Source organism: Chiloscyllium plagiosum, chromosome 13 (genome assembly GCF_004010195.1).
Source record: "Chiloscyllium plagiosum isolate BGI_BamShark_2017 chromosome 13, ASM401019v2, whole genome shotgun sequence".
Lineage (NCBI taxonomy): Eukaryota > Metazoa > Chordata > Chondrichthyes > Orectolobiformes > Hemiscylliidae > Chiloscyllium > Chiloscyllium plagiosum.
In genome coordinates, this window is record NC_057722.1 from 53,734,761 (window position 1) to 53,760,617 (window position 25,857).

The 25,857-nt window shown below is 41.1% G+C and overlaps 1 protein-coding gene across 7 annotated transcripts in view; it reads right to left on the minus strand.

The window, feature by feature from the left end:
- The window catches only part of tnk2b (tyrosine kinase, non-receptor, 2b), a 270,657-nt gene that overhangs the window by 55,434 nt on the left and 189,366 nt on the right, over nucleotides 1-25,857 (minus strand). For all 7 annotated transcript variants that reach the window (XM_043702430.1, XM_043702434.1, XM_043702433.1 and 4 more), the window contains 5 exons: nucleotides 11,984-12,193; nucleotides 9,231-9,383; nucleotides 8,130-8,407; nucleotides 3,577-3,703; nucleotides 522-668 (listed from right to left, as the gene is read on the minus strand). In XM_043702430.1, coding sequence (XP_043558365.1) covers nucleotides 522-668; nucleotides 3,577-3,703; nucleotides 8,130-8,407; nucleotides 9,231-9,383; nucleotides 11,984-12,193 — 915 coding nt within the window. The remainder of the gene's footprint in view (nucleotides 1-521; nucleotides 669-3,576; nucleotides 3,704-8,129; nucleotides 8,408-9,230; nucleotides 9,384-11,983; nucleotides 12,194-25,857) is intronic.

The following is a 25,857-nucleotide window of genomic DNA, read 5'->3' on the forward strand; positions in this document are numbered from 1 at the left end:
GGTCTCCATTGGGTAATCCGAATTTCTGACGCAGCTGTTCGAAAGACATCAGGACCCCGTCTTTAAATAGATCCCCTAGACATGAGATACCCCTGGATCAGAAATGATTTTAATATTTTCAAAGACCAAAACCTTTCATACCCTTGCCACAACCACCATCATCTCCCTCCCCCTTCCCCCCTCCAAACCATTCCAACATCTCTGTAATTTCCTCCAGCCCCACAATCCACTGAGGTCTCTGCACACCTCCAGTTCTGGCCTGCCCGATTTCAATTGCTACATCACCACTGTTACACACTCAATTGTCAAGGTTTTGAATTCTGGAACTGCATCTCAAAATCTCTCCACCTCTCTCTTTCCTAGCTCTTTGATATACCTTTTTTGTCACCTGGCCTAATATCTCCTTTGTGCTCGTTTCAAAATATATATTGCTACTATAGTCCTGCAATTTGCCTCTGGAAGTTTTATGACAATGAACGAACTATATAAATGCAAGCTTATGTTGTTTTCTGTTAACTTACCTCAATCAGAAAGTCTCGAAGTGCCATGAATGTGGGTCGATCTTCAGGTTTATGTGCCCAGCATTGCAGCAGCACATTGTAAATATCCTGAGGACAATCTTCAGGCCTTTGCAATCTCTCACCCTCCTTATCAATCTTGTGCAAGATCTGGAAAAGTTTTTTAAAAATTACAGCACTATAATCTATTAAAATGGTGGGCCAGGTGAATGAACAAATAGCCCCACAAATGCAACTATGAATATACACATCTACATACAGAAACAGATTAATTACTGTAAAATAGCTACTTTTGCTGAACTAAAGTCATCTGTAAAGTCCTACACAAAGCATAAACAGATTTATAAACATAAGCATACACACACAGAAGTGCTGCCTTAAATATTCTGAACTACATGTGTAAAATCAGCTGTACACACATACATCAAATGACTAATACAGAAAAACACAAGTTTGTGTACACATGGAACACAGTTGTATCCAGTCAGGAGGGATTTGCTCTGGGAGGCCTCAACAATAACTCAAGATCCAATGAAGTCTCAAGGCATCAGTTTCAAAATGTGCAAGGAAAGCCTCTTTGTTGTTTACAACCTACCGACTTCCTCAGCTGATGAACTAGTACTCCTCCATGCCAAATACCACTCAGCAAAGCACTCTTGGAGGGGAACTATCATCAAGAGTTGCTCCGTAGCATCACTACTGACCAAGCTGGTCAAGTCCTGAAGGACAAAGCTGCTAGGCTGTGCCTATAGCAGGTGTTGAAGGGCAAACAAAAGGGAAAAACATACTCAACCTCAGCCTCACCAATCTAATTGTAGCAAATACAGCTGTCCATGATTGAGTCAGTGCAAATGACTACCGTACAGTCCTTTTGGAGACAATGTCCCATTTCACATTAAGGATGCACTCCATCACTATTAAACGTTGAATGTGTTAGATTTCAGAGACATCTAGTACGTATGAGGCCTTGTGGACCTAAGCAGCCACAGAATTGTATTTAACCACAATCTGTAATACCTTAGTGTGATGTATTCCCTATTCTGCCATTACTACCAAACTAAGCCAGGAAATCCAACGTGATTCAAAGAAGAGTGAAGGAGGATGTGCCAGAAAAACACCAGACATACAAGAAAATGGTGTATCAACATGATGAAGCTACAACATAGGACAACTTGTCTGCCAAATGGTGGATGCAGCATGGAATAGACAGAGCTAAGCAATCCAAAGCAAAGGATCAGATCTACTCTCTGCAGTCCTTCCATATCCAGTCATGAATGGTGCTGAACAATTAATCAATGACAGCAAGAGGTGGCTCAACAAATACCCCATCTTCAACAATAGGTCTCTCAGTATATCAGTACAAGAGACAAGTGTTTGCATCAATCATCAGTCAGGGCATCTCAGCATCCTTTTCAGGTCCCCAGCTCACAGATGCCTGTCTTCACAAATTCAATTCACTCCATATGAGAGAGAAATAGCAAAACGGACTGGATACTGTAAAGATTATGGGCCCTCACAACATTCTGGCATTAATACCAAAGATTTGTGCACTAGAATTAGCTATGTCCCTAGCCAAGTTGTTTCACTAGAATCTACCTAGCAATATGGTACTAAAAGGCACAAGATATCCAACCTAATCTATTACTGCTGCAGTCAACAGTCAATTAGTAACAACATGACAGAAGGTGTGTTGACAGCACTTACTCAACAATAACATGCTCAATGACATTCAAAACAACGGATCTTGAGAGGAAACAAGGATGACAGCCCTAGATATCAAGGCAGTATTGGACCAAGTGGGGCATCAAAGAAACTTCAGCAAAACTATAGTCAATGGGAAACAGCAGGAAAACACTTGTTAGTTTGAGTCATTACTACCAAACTAAGCCAGGAAATCCACCGTGATTCAAAGAAGAGGGAAGGAGGACATGCCAGAAAAACACCAGACGTACAAGAAAATGAAACTAGCACAAGGGAAGATGGTATTGGTTAATGGAGGTCAATCATTTCAGCCACAGATCATCATTGCAAGTATTCCTAAGGTAATGTTCTAAACCCAACAAGCATCGGGTACTGCTTTACACCAAGGTCAGAGGTCAGAATGTTTGCTGACGATAGCACAACTTCCAGCAGCATAAACAACTGCTAGGTACTGTAAAAATCTGTATCCAAATGCAGCAAGACCTGGTCAATTTTCATGCTTGGGCTAGTATCTGGCAAGCAACATTTGTGCCATACAAGTCCCAAAGGCCATCTCCCACAAGACAGAATCCAACTATTCTCCCTTGGTGTTCAATGGTATCACCATTGCTGAATCCCTCACTATCAACATCGCTGGTGCCATCACTGACCAGAAACTGAACTGGACATGTCATATAAATGCTACGTCTGCAACTCAGGATCCGAAGCTAGGAATTCAGCAGGAACTCACCGCCAAACTCCTTAAAGTCTGTCCATCATCTACAAGACATACGTTAAGAGTGTCATGGAATATTTCCCACTTGCCTAGATGAGTGCAGCTCCAACCACATTCAAGAAGTTCAATACATACCAGGGTAAAGCAACAGATTTAATTGGCACCACATTCAACACCCACAACAATCACTTCTTCCACCACTGGTGCACAGTATCAGTAGGGTGTACCATTTACAGAATGCTCTGCAACAACTCACTAAAACTCCTTGGACATTATCTACCATTTGGAAAGCTGATGGATAGGAATACCACCACCTACAAATTTCCATCCAAGCAACATAACTGATTTGGAAATATGTTACTGTTCCTTGTTGCTGGGTCAAGATCTTGAAGCTTCACTGCCTAAAAGTATTGTATGGACTGCAATGGTTCATGGGCAAGCCAATGGCAACCATATCCCGTGAATTAATAAACAACCCCCTATTTGTAGACTAACATATACGTAGAATAAACTTAAATAATGTGAACTGAGACAGAGGAAATAGCAGGAAGATAAGCAGATGCAGGCACCTTTGAGTCACATTGGCATAAATTGAGAACTTCATATGAACACACAAAGAAAGGATAAATTTGAGTCCACTACCTGACTTCCATTGAGGCCTATCCAAGGTTCCTGGCCATAGGTATACATCTCCCACAGAGTGACACCAAACATCCAGGTATCACTGGCATGTGAAAATGTTCGAGTCTTCAGACTTTCAGGGGCACACCTATCATAATAAAGATACTAAGATATTTGATATTGAACTAAAGAATAAGTTTCTAAACATACAATCCAATGGCTTGTTTATTTAAAATTAATGGAACTCAACAAATGAATAATACAGCGACAGAAGGATTTAGAGTTCTCAGTGATAAAAAGGTAGTGCTATTAAAACTCCTGGAAAGGAATAACTAAAGGTTGAATATCACAAGTGGGATAAATAATTAAAACAAAAGAACCACAAGGTGATTCAAATAAGTAATACTATTATGTGGAACTTGAATACCAACAAACCCTTCTTTATTTACGTAAGCTGTTCCCCTATCATTCTACAAAGTGCAATGACACCACCCAAAAGACAGAGATCCAATGTAGAATTAGATGAACAAATATTCAGACACAACCTGCAGGCAATCAATCCATGTAATATTTTATAAATTCCACTTTGGAAATAGAACCAGTCTGACTCAAGACTGAGACAGACAGGCTTTGACCTTACACCTTTAATGCATTGTCTGAGTTGAGATGTCACTTTTTTTTGTTATAAAACCTTAAGTTATCTCGAGAATGTGACTTAATGATCCGAAACCTGCACCCATTCTAAAAAAATGAAAGATTTAACAGAAAACTAGGCTTGTGCAATGTATCATTTCAGTTGCATGACACTGAAATCTTTGCTATAAATTATGTGTCTTATGATCCTGTTCCACAGCTTCCTGATGAAGGAACAGCGCTCCAAAAGCTAGTACTTCCAAATAAACCTGTTGAACTATAACCTGGTGTTGTGTGATTTTTAATTACAGCCTCTAATACAGTTGATTACATCATCCTTCTGCAACCACTGTTCCAATGTTTTCCAGTTGGACAGGTTGCAGTTGCTTAGCTTATTCTCATCTCATTGTAATAAGAGTATCATGTGCAACGCTATCACTGATAACCGCACGGTTCTATCATTGGACCTCTCCTATTGCCATTTATAGTACAACCTTGATTATCCAAACGAGATGGGTGGGGAGTATTTTGTTCGGATAGCTGACTGTTCGGATAACTGATCTGATTGTAAACAAGCGGTAATTTGAGTGCCGGTTATCGAACATGCCTCGGTTATCTGGCAGTGCACGGCATAATGCCTTTTAACTGATAACTGAATGCTGAGTTGCCTAATGCCGTTTTTACGGGACCTCGAGATCTTATTTGGATAATCCAAAATTCGGATAATTGATGTTCAGATAATCGAGGCTGTACTGTACTTGTTCTTTGGTGACATTAACCAAAACCACATACTCAGTTTTCACATACACACTGATTGTACCCAGCTCACCATTATCACTCAAATTCATTATCACTGTTATCAAGTCTGATAAGCAGTATGATATCCAGAAATTTCCTTCAATTAAATGTTGAGAAAGTTGAAGCTGTTGTATCTACAGTTCCCACTATAAATTCTGCTCCCTTGTCAATGACTCTCTCTCTCTCTCTCTCTCTCGTGTCTAAAGCTCAATAGACTGTTTACAATGTCAGTGTAATTTTTGATCTCAAGATGACCTTCTGATCATATCCATATCATGAAAACCACCCATTTTCACCTCCATTACAGTATGTAACTCCATTGTTTCAGCTCATCTGTTGCTGAAACCCTAATGCGTGCATTGGTTACCTCTACACTTGACTATTCCAAAGCAATCCAGGCTGATCTCCCACATTCCACCATCATTCTACCAAGTTTAAAGCCATTCAAAATGCTGCTGACCATTCCCTAATCCACACCAAGTCCTGATCACTTACAGTCACTGAAACTTTGATTTTAAAACACTAATCCATAATTGCAATTCCATTTATGGCTTCACCCTTTCATATCTTTGTAATCTCCTTCAGGCCTGAAATAGCCAGGATGGGACCATTTGCCACAGCAGATTCACCGCTGACGATTAGCCACTGCCCTTTGACCACCGAGGACGCTTAGCCACCGCCCATTGGCCACTGAAGACGATTTACCACTGCAAGTAAATCATATATTTTGAATATTGGTGGTATATAAAATTGTCGTTGTATTGGTTAAGGTAGTGTTTGTATTGTTTCAGTAACAACTCTACAATAGACGTGGCAGGAGCCAAAGGGCACCTTTGTTTCCCCATGATATGTGGTCGGTCTATGAGACAACAATAAACGATGAAGATCGCACAAATAATCACGCTGAAGCCGCTCATCGGAGAATTGCTTTTGAACTCGGAGCTCACCACCCAATCATATGGAAATGTATTGGAACGTGAATGAAAGTGCAAAAGGGGCATGATTTATATATGGAACAGCTGATAGCAGGTTACCCACCACAAATAAAGCTCAAAAAGTATCGAGACGCAGATGTTAGAATAAAAAAAATTGTTCTTGAATGCGGCGAAAGAGATTGGAATATCTTCGAGGAATAGCGCATAACTATCAAATGAACTGAAATTTCATTGTTTAATATTAACGTGAGATTTTACTGCCATTATAAAGATTTTTAAAATATATTTCCTTTTTCTGGTTAAAGTTTGTAACTCATTTTTATATATAAACCAATAAAATGATATTTATTTTACCTCCATTTTTTATCAATATGTAGTATGTAGTTGTATAAATAAAAGGGACTGAGAAGTATGAAAGAACAGGTGGGAGGGAAAACAAATCAGTACATATATATATTTCCGGTGGCAAATAGTCTCCAGAGGTCAAACGACCCCTGTGGAGAAACGCTGGTGGCGAACTGGCAGTGACTAATCATCGGTGGCAAATCTGCCGTGGCAAATCATCACCAACCCGAAATAGCTGCCCACTTCTCTTTCTAACCTCAGAACATTCCCAACTTGAATCAATTCACCTCTGGTAAGTGTGCTTTCAGCTGCTAGCATACTGAGCTGTGGAATTCTCTCCCTTTACCTTCTCAACATGTTACTCTTTCTCAAGACCTCCTTAAATCATCTGATGAAGCTTTTGGTCACGTGTCTAATATGTCATTAAATTCTGTTTGATAACACTGTAAAGCATTCAGTTAAAAGGCACGATGTAAACACAAATTATTCCTGATGATCACTTAAAGACATGTGATAGCTTGAAGTATTTACTCCTCCCAAATAAATTAGCGCTAATAAATGCAACTGAAGTGCTTCACTGCAATATTATAGAGAAATTATTACTGAGTACATATTACACTTAATGGAAATTTAACAAATGTAGAGCTTCAGGTTCAATAATTCTTTAATATGGATATTGAAAGCACAGTTGATTAAATTCTCCATCAAATTACAAAGCTGTCATTAACCTAGTTATACACAGCAGAACTGCCCGGGCTCTTGTGGCACAATGATAATGTAAGAGGCTGGGGTACAGCATCCGCCCTGTGGCTGAAGTTTGCAATGATATCTCTGAATAGGTTGATTAAAAAGAAGAGTTGGTAGAAGCATTTTGCAACAGCCAAATTAATACTAGTGATCTTGATAAATGTATTTCATAAAAGCTAATTTTTCTTTAAAATTTTACCAATAGAAAATAATCCACTGCAAATTATTTACTTGTTAGTAAAGTAGCTTTGATTAGAAATAAATTACCACAGGACAGTAAATGCCCCTGCAGCGCACTGTACATATCCTGAAAGGTGATCCCTAGCATCAGACAGCAGGTACTCCCTCCTGGCCTTTTCTCTGTTCAGTCATCAACTCATGCTTCTCCCATCTCTCCTCTTCAACCACTATGTTCATCAAAATCAGCTTTTATCTTGTTCACAGTTTATTCAGGACCTTCAGCTCATGGCACAGAGACTCCTCCCACTTACTTAGGTCTTGGGCTGTCCTCTAGTTGAGCCACAGGGAGCTGGTCAAGACTCTGGCAGCAATCTTGTCCATGCTTTACACACTGAACTCAGCCTGCTTGCTGCACTGGCGCTTTCTGACAGGTCAAAACCACTCAGGATGCAGTCTAAGGGCTTTGTCCTGAAAAGAGACAGGTAATCTGGGGCCCAATTAGACTGCATATCAGCCTTAGTGGCACAAATCTGTCTTCTCAGGACAACCCGAACTCATGGAATCACTACGCCATGAGTATTTTAAGGTTGGCTAAATACTTCCAGCCAGTTGTGTCAGATATGAAGTTATAAGGTCCACAATTTCATTAAAAATGAATACATTTTAAAAATTCCACCTTTCCCTATGTGCACACAAACACTTAAATGTAACATAAATCATAAATAGTTTAGCTAGATTTTATCACACTGACATTTTTATACATGTAAATAAAATATATTTATATATATCTTCTGTTAACAAAATTTCGAAAGTAAATGGTGATGTAAGTTCTTCCATGATTTGTGGGGAATCTACACATTTCTGTGTGTTGGAATTGTGCAGGTTCCAGTTCTGCGTGAATGCTATGATTTATTGAAAGCAACTTTCCATACGTACCAAGCAAAGGGGACCTTGCGATGTTCCTGCATGACATAATGATCATCATTCTGTGGAAGAGCTCTCATGAGTCCAAAATCTCCAATTTTCACTAACTCATTTGAGGCCAGCAAGATATTTCTAGCTGCCAGGTCACGGTGAATAAAGCGCTTGGACTCAAGGTAAGCCATACCATTTGCTATCTGTATTGCATACTGGCATAATGTAGAAATGAGAAAGTAACTTTGGTTTTTCCTCAAACGATCCAATAGTGAACCAAGTGGAGCCAGTTCAGTGACCTGGAGAAAGAAAGTTGTTGTTAAAGGAATTCATGTAGTAATTTAGAACATGACATCAGTCTGACAATAAGTGCACTCTTTATGAAATAGGAAATATTTCAACCCCGATGTTCAGGAACAGAGATTGCTGTTGCAGTGTCATTACATTACACTTAGTAATCCAGGTTAAAATCAGACTGAACCAAAGTTCATAAAGCAAAATATTGCAGACGCTGGAGATCTGAAACAAAACAGAATTTCCCCTTTGCTTGGTACGCGAACAAAACTCAGTAGGTCTGGCAGGGTCTGTGGGGAGAAAGCAGAACCAATATTTCGAGAAAAATTAACAGTTTCCTGATTCTAAGGGAACTAGAGTACTTCGGAATAGCAGAGATTAAAATTTTCCAATGTCTTTTATTCTAATGCTAATAGTAAGAATCAATGCTCCTGTCTTACATTGACTATTCAGTGAACAAATTTTGTTTGTCCCAATGGGCAAAAAAACCACAACATAAGACTACTTCAAGTTAAATGCAACAGGCATTGCAAAACCATAAAAGTTGAAATTGGAAATCTTACACTGCGGAACTTGCAGCTAAGACATGTTGGGAAGTATGAGTGGGAGCACAAATTGCAGCTGCTTCATGCTGTTACAGATATAGTACTGTTGTTGTCAATTCATGTATCATATAAAACTACAGACATTTTGTAGCAGGGGCAGTATCCAATACATAATGCAGCAGCAAGTTTGAACAAAAATTCTTGCAGGGAAGAGGATAAGAAGCAGAACTGAAGCCTAAATAATTCTCAGTTTCACTGTGATTTATGAGAAATGTTTCCTTACCATTTTCATAGGATGGGTTAGTACAACACCATATAAGCGAATCAGGTTGAGATGGTCAAGAGAATGCATAGCATTGACTTCCCGTATAAAATCATCAAGAGCTTCAGGTTGGTTTAATACATCAGTTTTCAAGCACTTCACAGCCACACTTATCTGGCAAACAGTAAGAAAAGATTCATTTCAAGTATCTTTATCTTTATGACATGTAATCTAGTCTCTACCCTCATTTACACAGGATTACTTCATGTCAGATATGCAGTACAGAAACAGACTATTCAGCCCAACCAGTCCACAGCAAGGTTTGTGTTCCAGTCGAACCTCATCATTTTTTCTCATCTAAACCTAGCATAACCTTTTATTTCCTTCACCCTTGTATGCTTATCCAGTTTTCCCTTCAATGCATCTGTACCACTTACCTCCACGCGCACAGTATAGGTACCAAGTTCCATAAATGAATCAAACTCCCTACAGTGTAGAAACAGGCCATTCAGTCCATAGAATCTACACCATCCCTCTGAAGAGCATCCCAACCAGAACCATTGCCTCTACCCTATCCCTGTAACCTTGCATTTCCCATGGCTAATCCATGTAACCTGCATATCCCTGAACATGATGGGAAATTTAGCGTGACCCATCCACCTAACTTGCGCATGGTTGCACTGTGGCAGGAAACCAGAGCACATGGAGGGAGCCCATGCAGACATGGGGAGTATATGCAAACTGTACAGAGAGTGTCCAGAGGATGGAATCAAACCCAGGTCTTCAGCACTGTGAGGCAGCAGTACTAACCATTCATATTCCTTTTACATTTCTTGATGTTTATTAAACTGATGGCCTTTTGTCATGCACTCATGCATTTATGTACCTCAATTAGGTCACCTTCAGCCTGCTTTTGTCTTTCCTGATATGTATACCCATATAGTTCTGACATCATTAAAAACCTTCTCTGAACCCTTTTCCAATACCTCTATGTCCTTTTTATAACACTGGAGCCAGAAACACATACAGTGCTCTTCAGTGCAGGCTAATGAAAGTTTGATACAGGTTTAGCCCAACTTCCTACTTTTCGATTCTGTCCCTCTAGCAATTAAGGCTTGTACTTCGGTTGTTTTTTTTAGCCTTGTTAACTTCTGCTGAGAGTTTTTAATGTGATGTAGGCGTCACTGGTTTAGCCAGCATTTATTGCCACTCAATCGCAGTGGAGGGGTCTGGAGTCACAATGTACACCAGACCACAGTGAGCTACACTGGGAGCTACTGTGTCCAGTTTTGGTTCCCCTGTGTTTAAGAAAGCAAGCACTGGCAATTGCAGGTGTTCAATGGAAATTCATTAGGCTGATTCCTAATCTGGTTCCTATCGGTGTTTGTGGTTCACATGAATTTCCAATCACTCTAATTTATCTACCCCCATTTTCCATTTCCTCATGTGCTTATCTCACTTCCCTCTAAATCCATCAATGCTTTTTACCTCAACTACTCACCAAGTGAAGAAATTAGCCCTGAATTCCCTATTAGTTTTATCAGCAACTGTGTTATATAATGGGGCAATGGCAATGGCCATTAGTTCCAGTCTGAGCAACTGGGCACATCTTCACACCCATAATTGTACCATATTCATTCCAGTTTTATTCAAGTATATTCAGAATTGGATGAGCAGGTATGCAGTTCCACTATGCAGTTTAATGGGCTGATGTAGAAAGTATACCAGGTGTCAAAACTTCAGTAAGTGGCAAAATGCAAACATTCAATTGTCATGTTTCCACTAAGTCCATGATGCCAGTGCAATTATTTAATTCCCCTTGGTGTGAGTGGAAGAGGCCTTGTTCACAAATAAATTGACATTCTGGAAAGAGATGCACAAATCTATTAGTAGATTCCATGAAATTAGAGGTGGGAAGGATGAATGGCATAGGAAGAGGATAGATAATATTACTTCCCAGTGGCTTCATATGACAAATCAAAAGAGAGAAAGGGAGAGTGGGCAATGATAAATGGCTCAATGAGCACTTGGAGAATGACCAAGGGCAAAGAAGGAAACTTTGTTCTTTTCAAATAACGATTTAAGTCTTGGAGAACAATGGAAAAGAAGGAAAGCATTGCAAAGATGAATGAATGATGCAGGGATTTGGAAGTGAAGAATTAAGTATCTCAGAAGGAGAAATAAACTTGATCGCATCATGACAGTAGGAGGTGGTAATATAGTAGGGTTTCAGGGGTGTAAAGTAGAGGGAAAAAGATTTTCTTTAAATGGGCACAGATCTGGCATCACGGTAAAGTTTAGAATATATAATTCTAGTAACTTCTTAGGGAGTACTTTCCAAACCATGAGCACTCCCATTTAGAAAGGCAAGGGCAGCAAATGCATGGAAATACCACTGGTTGCAAGTTCCCCTCCAAGTCATTTAAAATCCTGACGTGGAAACATATCACCTTTCCTTCAGTTTTCCTTTGTCAAAATCCTGGAACATACTCTCCAACAGTACTGTGGATCTGCCAATGTCAAATAGACTGCAGCAGTTCAAGACGGCAGCTCATCAACACCTTTGCAAGAACAATTAGGGTGAGCAATAAGTGCAGGCCCAACCCGATGATATCCACATCCCACCAGTTAAAAAAACCCAAAAACATTTCATGAAGACTTATCTTCACAATGATAGGCAGACAATAATTTAGACCATATTACTTTCAATCAGTAATGTTCATTTTTCTATTAACCTAGTTTCAAGACTCCTCACCCTGTGAACCTATACTTACAATTTTTCCAGAAGGCGACTGCCATTCACCTCGCCTCACAACTCCAAAGGACCCATCACCTAATTTCTCATGAAGGGTTAGATCCTTTTCAGTGATCAAACATGTCAGTGTCTGATTTCCTTCAGTTGATGGTGGAGGAGTCGGTAGCTTGCGAAACGTTGCTCCTGCCTGAGGCTGGAATTCAGATTCTGGACGTTTTCCACTGAACACCTGAAAAATATACAAACAATTGTGAAGAGACAGTACCCACCTGACACAATTTTGCATCAAACTGCCCTCAGTAAATTTAAGGGACCTTTACGTGGTGCAGTGTTAGTGTCCCTATCACTGGAATTAGAGGTTTAGATTCAGGTCCCATCTGCTCCAGAGATGTGCAATAACATATGAACAGACTAATTAGAAAATAAGTCAATACTTTGCTGAACTAAAGTGCTCAGTAAATTCAAACAAAGATAGCAAAGTTGTCTTTTCTGTGTCAATATGATGTACCACAGAATCACAGAGTTTTTACAGCAGAAGGAGGCTATTCAGTCTATCGTGCCTACACTGGTCATATTACCTAATCTCTTTACTTTACCCCATATCCCTACCTACCATTTCTATCTAAATAATCATCCAATCCCCTCTTGAATGGCTCAATCAAACCTCCCTCCATTGCATTTCCAAGTAAAACATTCCTTATCCTCCCTATTCGCTGCTTGAAAAACCATTTTCTCACATCACCATTGCTTTTGCTTGCACATCACTTTACATCTATGTCCTCTCACTTTTTTTTGGACCACCCCCAATGGTGGGTTCTGGTAGGGCTTTTTCAATAGCAAGTTGCATTGATTAGATCCTGCTATCAACATATGATCAATAACAAATGACGATGAATTGATTTATTTTCCACTCAGTTTTAATTTTCAGTTTGTTAATTATAATATTTTTCCAGAAGATGATCTCCCTTCTCGTCTGCCAGATTTTCGAAAATAGAAAGTACCTCTGCAAATTAACAGAGAAGGACAACATGTTTCCACTGTCAGAGAATTAGAATTGACAACAGAAGGGAATTCTTTGTGAAGACGTTAAGAGTTTTTAATTCACTTTCAAGTCAGTTTCTGCCTCAGCTATTATATCAAACTTCAAGAGTAGCATAATCTTTGAGAGAAGATAGTAGGTAAGTAAAATTTCAACGTTTTTCTTTCAAAAAGATTTTAAAAGTCAACACAGATAGCTGAATATGGACATAATACAATGTTTTAATTTCTAGAAGCATTGGGATCTTGCACACGATGATGCTCCAGACTTATTTCCTTTCCATTTTAGGCTTTTTGGGAATACATAATCCTCAAAAGTAGCCGAGAGAGGAAGTTGGAAGAAATGGTTGGATTTGGACAATTTCTAGTTTTCAGAAAGGTTACTTTGAAACGTCCTAGAACTGATGGTCCAAACATTGAAGTATGCTGTGGTACATCCATTATTTACAACACGTCAATTAACATTTAAAAATAATGCAAGGTAAAGCTTTTGAGGAGGGGTAAGGAATGGGTTTACAGCTTTAATTGCTTGACAGTCTTTGTTTGAAACAGACGGAAGCATGTACTAAAGGTTGCCGAGGAATAGTCCATGAACCACAGTTGCTGTTTCAGTTCACACAATCAGGTGCATCAATTAAAAGAACAGATTTGTAAAAGGTTGAAGGTTGTCTGTGAAAAGAAGGATTTCTCTGCCAGTCTTCACATTCAGGATGCCCTTCATTGTGTAGTAGGGCACTACCATAGTGCTAAATAGGACAGATTTTAAATACATCTAGTAACTTAAATCGAGCATACAAGGTCACAGAATTGTACCCAACCACAATCTGCAATATCAGTGCCTAGAATATCCCCTACTTTACCATTATCATTCAACCAGGATATCAATGCTTATTCAAGGCAGAGTTCAGGAGCATATGTCAGGAATAGCATCAGGCATATTTAAAAATGTGTGTCAATATGGTGAGGCTACAACATGGAACTACTTGCATGCTATCAGTGGAAACGGAATGCAATAGACAGAAATAAGCGATTTAAATTCAATGAAAATCTGGAATTAAGAATCTAATGATAACCATGAAAGCATTATCGATTGGTGGAAAAGCAACCAATGTTGAATCACTGCACCTTTCAAGTTGCTGGGTCAAAATCCTGGAACTCCATTCTGAATAACACAATGGGAATACCTATACTACACATTCTGTAACAAATACAGAATTGCTGGAGAAACTCGGTGGGCTGGCAATCATCTGAATAACATCATATCAGAATCAAAACATTGTCTCTGTTTCTCTTCAGACCCACTGAGTATCTCCAGCATTCTGTGTGTTTATTACAGATTTCAAGCACTGCCATATTTTGTTTTTATTCATATAAACTGTAGTGGTTCAAGAAAGCAACTCACCACGGCCTTGCGAAGAGTAATTAGCGATGAGCAACAAATGCAGACATTGCTAGCGATTCTCAGATCCCATGAAAGAATAAAAAAGAGTGAGCATCAATTTTCTTTTTAAAAAATGCTTAATACTAGAACTCATCCTTAATGTTATTTTTCTGTAACTGGGTATCCACTCAAATCATGTCGCAGAAGGGTTACATTTCCAATATACTCTGAGCAACGTGTATGTTAACTAACCTAACTATAGAAAGGGGGATCAAAAGGCTACTGGCTAAAAATAATGCAGTGAGCAGGAGGCAGTTTATTTAAATCTGTTCTTTGCCAAAGAATTTCCTGAGATTTGTGCTCACCCTGAATGATAAAAGCGGGTGTATATTTTGTCACAGAGAAGCTGTGATGTGTTGATTGATTGCTACCAGGACCTTGAGCTGCTGATTACACTATCAACCACTGCTGCCAAAAACGGCAATGTACACATGTAATTTTAGAAGCTACTTAATCCTGGATTTCCTGTTTGTTTGCACTTCTGGCACACGGCAAGAGACAGAAAACAGGGGATGGGAAGGATAAGGAGAGAGAAAAAAAGATTTTAAATCAAGAACTGACAAATTCTGAACAAAGCATATCATAAAATCATTGTCAGATTTGATTACAGTTCAGGTTGTATCAACGAATTAGACTTGGGTACCAAGGAAAAACAAATTTGACAACAAAAGAAGTAAAGCTAGCTGAGATATAAGTTCATAGAATGCTTTCAGGCTGTATTGTTAGAATAGTATCTCCCTGGAGCTAAACAGAGTAGGGTACACCAGAACTGGAAAGAGGCAGCTGCATGATGGACACACTAGCAGCTCCTCTGGCGCTGAAGATTTGCAAAGGTATGACCATCCAACAAAAAAAGAGGCACAGTTCCACAGAAGGGGCACTCCTTATTCAATTCAAAAATGCTGAAGGTACCCATCAGATCACACCACAGCTCTGGGAAACTGGAAGCAGCGACGCTTCGAATAAGATCAGAGCATGACAGCCCTAGTCAGACTCAGAACCGGACTTTCCTGGCTTCAGCTTTGCCCTGGTGACACCAGATCAGAGCAATACCCCTTGGGTGAAACAAAATAGCTTCCTCAGCGCTAAAACTGCCCACACTACAGGGGTGCAGGGACTTCCCCAGCGACATTCACCCACTGTTTTAGTCACTGGGTCTACGGGTAATCTTATAAAATCTGAAAATGGGTTTTAAAATTTCCAGAATAAATATGTGTAGCATTAAATCTACTTTGCAATATATTTCCATATTGGATTACTGGGATAACATCAAAGCAGACCTCCTGTTCCTGCAGGAGTGCAGGATACCGCACCTCGGCAGCTATAGGGAATGGTTGAGTTTATGGGCCAATGGGCCATGGATTTGTTCAGGAGGAAACAATTGCTCTTCCTCTCCCTGGATATTTTGCAGTGAGGAAGCAACTTCACCATCTCCAAGGTTATGGGAGTGATGGGCAGGCATCTCCACATAGCAGACATTATGTACAGAAATGCTCAGCTAAGATTAATTTGTGTGAATGTCCTGGTGGTAAACACTGAGCAAGTGGCCGTCCTGCAACAGCTCCCATTGCTGCTGACACCATTTGTGCCAGTCATTCTGGCTGGAAATTTCAACTGCATCATTAATGCCGCTAGATGATCAAGAGAAGTTGACAGCAAACTGAATTCCACATCCAGATTCCTGTTGGAAATGGTTAAAGTTGCCAAGTAGAACCCCAGTAGACGAAGTGCAGCATGGGTACATGTGGTGCTGGTCAGACAGGTCTATCTGGTCAAGGAGCAAGTTCCTGTGTGTGTCCAACACATTCTCAGTCAGATCCAGCAATGTGCAGTTAGTGTCCGTCTCTGAGCAGAGGGAGCAAACTTTCTGAACTCCAGAAAAGCATGTACAACCTATTCCTGCTGCAGGTTGATGTCACTGAGGATCTCGTAGAGGTGAAGAACCAGCAAGCCTCGCTCTTTGCCTCAGAGGCTTCCAAGATAATCTTCTGGTCCAGAGTCCGCACCATAGAGCGTGACAAGACATGCTCACGTGTCTTCTTCCAGATGATGCACAACAAAAGCTCTGCGCTCAGGAGCCTGGAGGAGGAAGGTGGCTTGGTAATGTCATCTCAGTCTGACAGTCTGAAGATCAGTACATCTTTTTATGCCAGACTGTATGACACAAAGCCCACAGACAGAGTAGCCTTTTAGTCATTCCTGTCCTCTATCGTGGAGGTCTAGGGTGGCAGCAAACAGGAGAGGGTGGACTAGTTGTTATCTCTAGATGAGGTGAACAAGGGCCTCAAGTCCTTAGGAAAAAACAAAACTCCCGGAAGCAACAGCTTACCAGCTGAGTTGTATCAGCTCTGTGGGACTTGATTGGTCAGGACCTGCTGGAGATGTACAACAGTATGCTTCTGGCAGGTAAGCACGTGCAAATCTGTGAGGAAAGGCATCATCAACCTCACCTACAAACAGAAGGAAGGTGAGAGGGAGAAAATTAGAAATTGGTGACCAATTTCACTGCTGATAGTGGATTACAAAATCCCAGCTGGTCATCACAAACCGGGTCAGGTCTGCTCTGGGATCAGTGATTCATCCCTGGCCAAACCTGTGCTGTACAAAAAAGAAATGCCTTTAGTTTGTTTGATGGTTAGAATCAAACTACAATGTTTGTTTATTTCTTCACGTGCTACTGTACAGAACCAAACTGCTATTGTGACTATGTATGTATATGAAGACATGTTTATGAAGAAAGTATATTTTGAAATAAAAATGAACTGGTATTATGCAATGAGATTACAAATAACATCTTAGAAATAGATGTAAATCAGAATACAGAAAGGTGGGAGGATGTGAAGAAAATTACAATCACCAGGAAAGTGGTTCTCAGCTAATTACAAGAGTCAGAGAATCAAGGAACAAAGAAAACTTACAACCCAGGAACAGGCCCTTCGGCCCTCCAAGCCTGAGCCGATCTAAATGTACTGTCTAAACCTGTCAGTCAATTCCTAAGCATCTGTATCCCTCTACTCCCCAACTACTCATGCATTTATCCAGTCGCATCTTAAATGAATCTACCGTGCCTGCCTCCACCACCTCTGCTGGCAACACGTCCCAAACGCCCACAACCCTCTGTGTGAAGTACTGGCCGCGTGTATCCCCCTTAAACATTCCACCTCACTTTGAAAGCATGACCTCTTGTTATTGAATCCTTCACCCTGGGAAAAAGCTGGTCTCTATCCACCCTCTCTATACTCTTCATGATTTTGTAAACCTCAATCAGGTCCCCCCTCAATCTCCTTTTTTCTGGTGAAAATAAACCTAACCTACTCAACCTCTCTTCATTGCTAGCACCCTCCATACCAGGCAACATCCTCGAAAACCTTCTCTGCACCCTCCCCAAAGCGTCCACATCCTTTTGGTAATGTGGCAACAACTGTACACAGTATTCTAAATGCAGCCGAACCAATGTCTTGTACAATTTTAACATGACTTGCCAGCTCTTATACTCAATACCCCATCCAATGAAGGCAAACATGCTATATGTCTTCTTGACCACTCTATCTACCTGTGCAGCAACCTTCAGGATACAATGGACCTGCACTCCCAGATCTTTCTGCCCATCAACTTTTCCCAAGGCTCTTCCATTGATTGTATAATTCGCTCTAGAATTAGACTTGCCTAAATGCATCACCTCATATTTGTCTGGATTGAAAGCCATCTGCCACTTTTCCGCCCAACTCTCCAGTCTGTCTATATCCTCCTCTATTCTCTGACAGTCCCTTATGCTTTCTGCTACTCCACCAATCTTTGTGTCATAGAGATGTACAACACAGAAACAGACTCTTCAGTTCAACTCGTCCATGCCAACCAGGAGGCATCTGAATAGGTGACATATCATAGCTTATGGAGGAAAATAAAGGCTTATGCTGCATTGGCTTGGATACAAGATTGACTAGCTAACAGTTAACAAAATTGGCATAAATGGGTAATTTTATGATTGGCAAGATGTGATGCAACAGGGATCTGCACTGGGGCTTCACCTTTTTACAATTTATATAAACGACTTGAATCAAGGGACCAACTATGTTTGGTACATTTGGCTAAGGAGACAAATATATGCAAGAAAATAAGTTGTGAAGAGTAAATAAGGACACTTTGGTAGAACTGATAATTACACGAGCAGGCAAAGATCTGGCAGATGGTGTGTAATGTGTAAAGCTGTTAAGTTGACAGTAATAGTACAAAGCACATTAACTACATGATGAGACCTCACACAGCTCTAAGATGCAGAGAAAGCTGGGTATCCTCATGCAGTAACAGCAAAAGACTAGTATGCAAGTACAGCAAGTAATTAGGAAAGGAAATCAAACATTTTTTTTCCCACATAAAATGAATTGAATACACTAATCAGCAAATTGTGCCTCATTTATGCAGGGCATTAGTGAATCCACATCTGGAGTACTCATCACTTTATTTAAGGAAGGGCGTTAAAAGCAATGGGCGTGTCCAGAAAAGGTTTATAGTAGACTACAACCTGGAACGGGTGAGTTGTCTTACAAAGAAAAGTTGGAAAGGCTTGTATCTGCTGAAGCTTAGAAGAGTAAGAGATGATTTGATTCAGTCATACAAGATTTTGAGGGGTCTTCACAGGGTATATCTACAAAAGATGTTTCCTTTTGTGGAAGAATCTAAAACTGGAGGTCACTGTTCAGAAATCAAGACTCTTACTTTTTTTTAGTTGCACCACAGAAGTTATTTTATACAGATGTACTCATGGTTTAGCATGGCAACTGCTTTGCCCAGGACTATAAGAAACTACAGAGAGTGAACACAGCCAGTCCATCATGCAAGCCAACCTCCCATCCATTGACTTCTCACTGCCTCAGGAAGGCAGCCAACATAGAACCATGGAGTCCTACAGCATGGAAACAGGCCCAAACTGGTCCATGCCGACCAAAATATCCATCCATGCTAACCCTATTTCTCTATACTTGGCCCTTAACCTTCTAAAGCTTTCTATCCATGTATTTGTCCAAATGTTTTTTAAATGTTGTTAATGTACCCACCTCAACCACTTGCACTCTCAGCTCATTCCATATGTGTACCACCATCTGTGTAAAAAAAGTTGCCCTTCAGCTTCCCTTTTATTCTTTCTCCTCTTACCTTAAAATGATGCCCTCTAGTCCTTAATTCCCCAACCTTGGGAAAAAGACCAAGTGCATTCACTCTATCCATGCCTCAAATGATCTCATACAAGATCCCCCCTCAGTCTCCTACACTCTGAAGTCACAGCTTGTCCAACCTCTCTCTATAATTCAGTCCCTCAAGTCCTTGCAACATCCTTGTAAATTTCTTGTGCACTCTTTCCAGTTTAATAACATCCTTCCTATAGCAAGGTGATCAAAATTGAACACATTAAGTCAAATGTGACCTCACCAACATCTTGTATTACTGCAACGTAATTTCCCAACTTCTGCACTTAATGCTCTGATTGATGAAGGCCAGTGCGCCAAAATCTTCTCCACTACCCTGTCTACCAGTGACTCCACTTTCAGAGAACCATGCACCTGAATCCCAACATCCCTCTGTTCCATTCCTTAAAGCCCTACCACTCATCATGAAACTCCTACCTTGATTTGACTTTCCAAAATGCAACACCTCACACTTATCAATATTAAACTCCATATGCCATTTCTCGACCCACTTCCCCCGCTGATCAATGTTCTACTACAATTTCTGATAACCTTCTTCATTGTCCACAATGTCGCCTATCTCAGTATCATCAGCAAAATTGCTAATCATGCCCCATACATTCTCATCCAAAATATTGATATAGATAACAAATAGGAATGGGCCCAGCACCAGTCACACAGCTCCAGCTCGACAAGGATCTTTCCACAATCACTCTCTGCTTCCTACCATCAAGCTAATTGTGTATCCAATCTGCCAGTTCTCCCAGAATTCCATGTGGCCTAACCTTCCAGAGCAGCCTACCAGGTGGAACGTTACTAAAGACCTTACTAAAATCCATACAGACTACAGCTATCGCCCTGCCCTCATCAATCTTCCTGGCCAATTCATCAAATACCTTTAATTTGAGAGGCATGCTCTCTCACAAAGTCACGCTGACTATTCCTAATTAAACCCTGTCTTTCCAAATGCATGTATATCTTATGGTTCAGAATCTTCTCCAGCAACTTACTTACCACAGATGTTAGGCTTACCAATCTATAGTTCCCAGGTTTTTCTTCACAGCCCTTCTTGAATAAGGACACAACATTCGCAAACCCCCAGTCATCCAGCTCCTCGTGACCAATGATGATGCAAATATATCAGCCAAGGCCCTGGAGTTTCTTCTCTGCCTCTGGCAGGGTTCTTGGATATATTTGGTCAGGACCTGGAGATTTATCCACCTTCATACATTCTAATACGTCCAATATCTCTTCAGCTGGGAGATGGAATATCCCCAAGATAACACCACCAACTTCCCCCAAGTTCCCAAGCCTTCATGCCTTTCTCCACATTAAAGACAAAGGAGAAATATTCACTGAAGAACTCGCCCCTCTTCTGCAGTCCCACACATACATGTCTACTTTGGTCCGGGGGGGGGGGGGGTTCTATTCTCTCTCTAAGTATTCGTTTTCCTTTAATATGCTTAATCTCTTTGGATTCACCCAAATCTTCTCAATCATAGCTATCTCATGCCCATTTTTGCCTTCCTCATTTCCTTTTTTCAGTAAAGGAGAGAGTGAGGTCTGCAGATGCTGGAGATCAGAGCTGGAAATGTGTTGCTGGAAAAGCGCAGCAGGTCAGGCAGCATCCAGGGAACAGGAGAATCGACGTTTCGGGCATAAGCCCTTCTTCAGGAATCCTGAAGAAGGGCTTATGCCCGAAACGTCGATTCTCCTGTTCCCTGGATGCTGCCTGACCTGCTGCGCTTTTCCAGCAACACATTTCCAGCTTTTTTCAGTAAACCCCTGTATCCCTTATATAACTCCAGGTATATCAGCTGCCTGTACCTGAGCCATTCCTCCTCCTTTTTTTCGTGGTCAAAGCCTCAGTATTTCGTTTCATCCAGGGTCCCTACTCCTGCCAACTTTGCCCTTCACTCTCAAGAACATATAGACCCTGAACTCTAGCTATCACACTTTTAAAAGTTTCCCACTTGCTGGAGGTCTCTTTGCCTGCAAACAAATTACTCCAATCAACCCCGCAAGCTCCTGTTTAATTCCATCAAAATTTGCCTTGCTCCATTTCAGAACTTGAACCTATGGACCAGATTTGCCCCCCTCCCTAATTATTTTAAAATTAATAGAATTATGGTCACTGGTCTGGTCCCAAAGTGCTCCACCATTATAACATCAGTCACCTGCCCTGTCCTATTTCCTAAGAGTAGGTAGCGTTTTGTTTCTTCCCAAGTAGGACCCTCTACATACTGCTTGAAGAAACTGCTGAACACACTGAACAAATTCCACCCCATCTAAGCCTTTAATACCACAGTAGTTCCAGTCTATGTTATGAAAATTAAAATCCCCTATTATGACAACCCTATTGCTCCTGCAAGTCTCCTCAATCTCCCTGCATATTTGTTCCTCTAATTCCCACTGACTATTCAACATAATCAAAGACCCCTCCCACCCTCGTTTACAATCTCTTCCAACACCTTTTGTCGGGCAGAAGATACAAAAGTTTAAACAAATGTACCGCTACATGTTCAAGAACAACTTCTTTCCTGCTGTTATTCGATTTCAGAATGGATCCCTCAAATATTAAATTTAATGATGATTTCACTCTGTCCACCCTCTCTACAGCTATAATACTGTATTCCTCGATTTGTTCTATTACCCCCATGCAATTTGTATGATATGATCTGTCTGTACTGCATGCAAAACAAAATTTTCCATTGTATCTGGGCACGTGTGACAATAATAAATCAAATCAAAGTATTCAAACGTTGCCTATTTCAGACAGAAATGAAAAGAAATTTTATTCTTTTAGACAGTCAAAACTCGCTCTCTGAATTATCTTCCTTAAAAAGCAGTTATCTACTTTAAGCTCAAAGAAGATAGAAGGGGTGAAAGGTTAACATGGAGTCATCAGACCAGACATGTTAATGAATGCCATAGCAAACTCATTTAGTAGACTGGCTTACTCCAACACATAATACATGTGTTTGCAAATGGACTCTGTTTCCTTTAGATACAAACCAGTTTGCAATCTCTCCATGCTCTTATCAGCTCCACAACTTCGCAAAATCGCACAAGTGGTTTTGCATCAGTGCACTATTCAAGTAACAGAAACCCTCTTCAAACAATACACACCACCCTCACTACTCACAAACAAAAACAGAAGGTGCTGGAAAAGCTCAGCAGGTCTGGTAGCATCTGTGAAGAGAAATCAAAGTTAACATTTCAGGTCCAGTGACCCTTCCTCCAACTTCACCACTGATAACCACTGCAGACTGAGATGCCCTTGGGTCAGTGGTTGGACTGGATAGCTGGTGCTCTGCATGCCTTCCTGCAAGGGCCTTTGTCACTGTGATGGTCTACTGCACCCTTCATAACCTGACCCTCCTGCCCGATGAACCTCCAGTATAATGAGGGCCTGGACAGGAGCACTCACTGGGGAGAAGCAGGAGCAAGAGACAAGAAAGGATGAACTCAAGGCAGAGATGCAACTGAACAAAGTTGCCAGCACTGCACAAAAAGATTACCTCCTCCAGGAAAGGGATGCCCCTCCTGGCCCTCATGGTGTCAGGTGTCCTATTCCCCTGTGACATCTTGTTACTCTGTGGTGTAGTGCAGTAGCAAGCTTGACAAACACACTTCCTCAAGAAGAAACGAGTGTTGATTGCCTTGGGTGTCTGAAACCTATTTCCAATCTTAACCCTGTAACGTTATTTGGAGAGAAAACCTACATTCATTTCAATTAAAGGAAAATCCAAAAAGCTTAATTGGTTTCTGTTTGCCCCCTCCAATGTAAAAATCTGGTCTAAGTGCCCACATTTACAGGCATACAAGGAGCTCTCTCCGCAACACAAGCCCACTCTCAAACAAAGTTTAAGAGTAAAGCAGAAGCCTCACAAAAATATCAGCCAGACGTTCTCTGCATCTTCTATTTATTTAGCTAACACTAGCAAATCTTTGAATACTGATCCAATTTGGGTAAATTGTATTTTGCAGTTGCCCAGTATCCAGTTAGGCTATGAAAAAAGATCCTCGAGAATGTTCAGCAGTATGACATACAGAGTCAGAGTCATAGAGATGTACAGCATAGAAACAGACCCCTCGATCCAACTCGATCATGCCAACCAGATACCCCAACCCAATCTAGTCCCACATGCCAGCACCTGGCCCATGTCCCTCCAAACCCTTCCTATTCATATACCCATCCAGATGCCTTTTGAATGTTGCAATTGTATTAGTCTCCACCACTTCCTCTGGCAGCTCATTCCATATATGTACCACCCTATGAGTGGAAAAGTTCCCCCTTAGGTCTCTTTTATATCTTTCCACTCTCACCCTAAACCTATGTCCTCTGGTTCTGGACTCCCTGACCCCAGGGAAAATACTTTGTCTATTTATCCTATCCATGCCCCTTATGATTTTATAAACCTCTATAAGGTCACCCCTCAGCCTCCGACTGTTCAGCCTCTCCCTTTAGTTCAAATCCTCAACCCTGGCAACATCTTTGTAAATCTTTTCTGAACCCTTTCAAGTTTCAAAACATCTTTCCAATAGGAAGGAGACCAGAATTGCATGAAATATTCCAACAGTGGCCTAACCAACATTCTGTACAGCTGCAACATGACCTCCCAACTCCAGTACTCAATACTCTGACCAATAAAGGAAAGCATTCCAAATACTTTCTTCACTATCCTGTCTACTTGCGACTCCACTTTCAAGGAGCTATGAATCTGCACTCCAAGGTCTTTTTTTTCAGCAACACTCCCTAGGACCTTGCCATTAAGTGTATAAGTCCTGCTAAGATTTGCTTTCCCAAAATGCAGTACCTCACATTTATCTGAATTAAACTCCATCTGCCACTTCTCAGCCCATTGGCCCATCTGATCAAGATTCTGTTGTAACCGGAGGTAACCTTCTTCACTGTCCACTACACCTCCAATTTTGGTGTCATCTGCAAACCTACTAACTATACCTCTTATGCTCACATCCAAATCATTTATATAAATGACGAAAAGTAGTGGATTCAGCACCAATCCTTCTGGCACTCCACTGGTCACAGGCCTCCAGTCTGAAAACCAACCCTCCACCACCACCCTCTGTGTTCTACCTTTGAGCCAGTTCTGTATCCAAATGGCAAGTTCTCCCTGTATTCCATGAGATCTAACCTTGCTAACCAGTCTCCCATGGGGAACCTTATCAAACACCTTACTGAAGTCCATATAGATCACATCTACTGCTCTGCCCTCATCAACCCTCTTTGTTACTTCTTCAAAAAAACCCAATCAAGTTTGTGAGACATGATTTCCCACACGTAAAGCCATGTTGACTATCCCTAATCAGTCCTTGCTTTTCCAAATACATGTACATCCTGTCCCTCAGGATTCCCTCCAATAACTTGCCCACCACTGACATCAGGCTCATTGGTCCATAGTTCCCTGGCTTGTCCTTACCACCTTTCTCAAGCAGTGGTACCACGTTAGCTAACCTCCAGTCTTCCGGCACCTCACCTGTGCCTATCGATGACACAAATATCTCAGCAAGCTCAGCAATCACTTTCCTAGCTTCTCACAGAGTTCTGGGGTACACCTGATCACGTTCTGGGGTACACCTGATCAGGTCCTGGGGATTTATCCACTTTTATGTGTTTCAAGAGATGCAGCACTTCCTCCTCTGTAATACGGACATTTTGCAATATGTCACCATCTATTTCCCTACATTCTATATCTTCCATGTCCTTTTTCCACAGTAAATACTGATGCAAAATACTTGTTTAGTATCTCCCCCATTTTCTGCTGTTCCATACAAAGGCCGCTTTGCTGATCTTTGAGGGGCCCTATTCTCTGCATACCTCAACACGGTCCTGTCCCCTCTTAGTCCCAGAACTCCCCACCTACGTTCCGGACACCACCCACGCCCTCCACCTCCTCCATGATTTTCGCTTCCCCGGTCCCCAACGCCTTATCTTCACCATGGACATCCAGTCCATGTACACCTCTATCCCACATCACGAAGGACTCAAAGCCCTCCGCTTCTTCCTTTCCCGCCGTACCAACCAGCACCCTTCCACTGACACCCTCCTTCGACTGACTGAACTGGTCCTCACCCTGAACAACTTCTCTTTCCAATCCTCCCACTTCCTCCAAACCAAAGGAGTAGCCATAGGCACCCGCATGGGCCCCAGCTATGCCTGCCTCTTCATAGGATATGTGGAACAGTCCACCTTCCGCAGCTACACTGGCA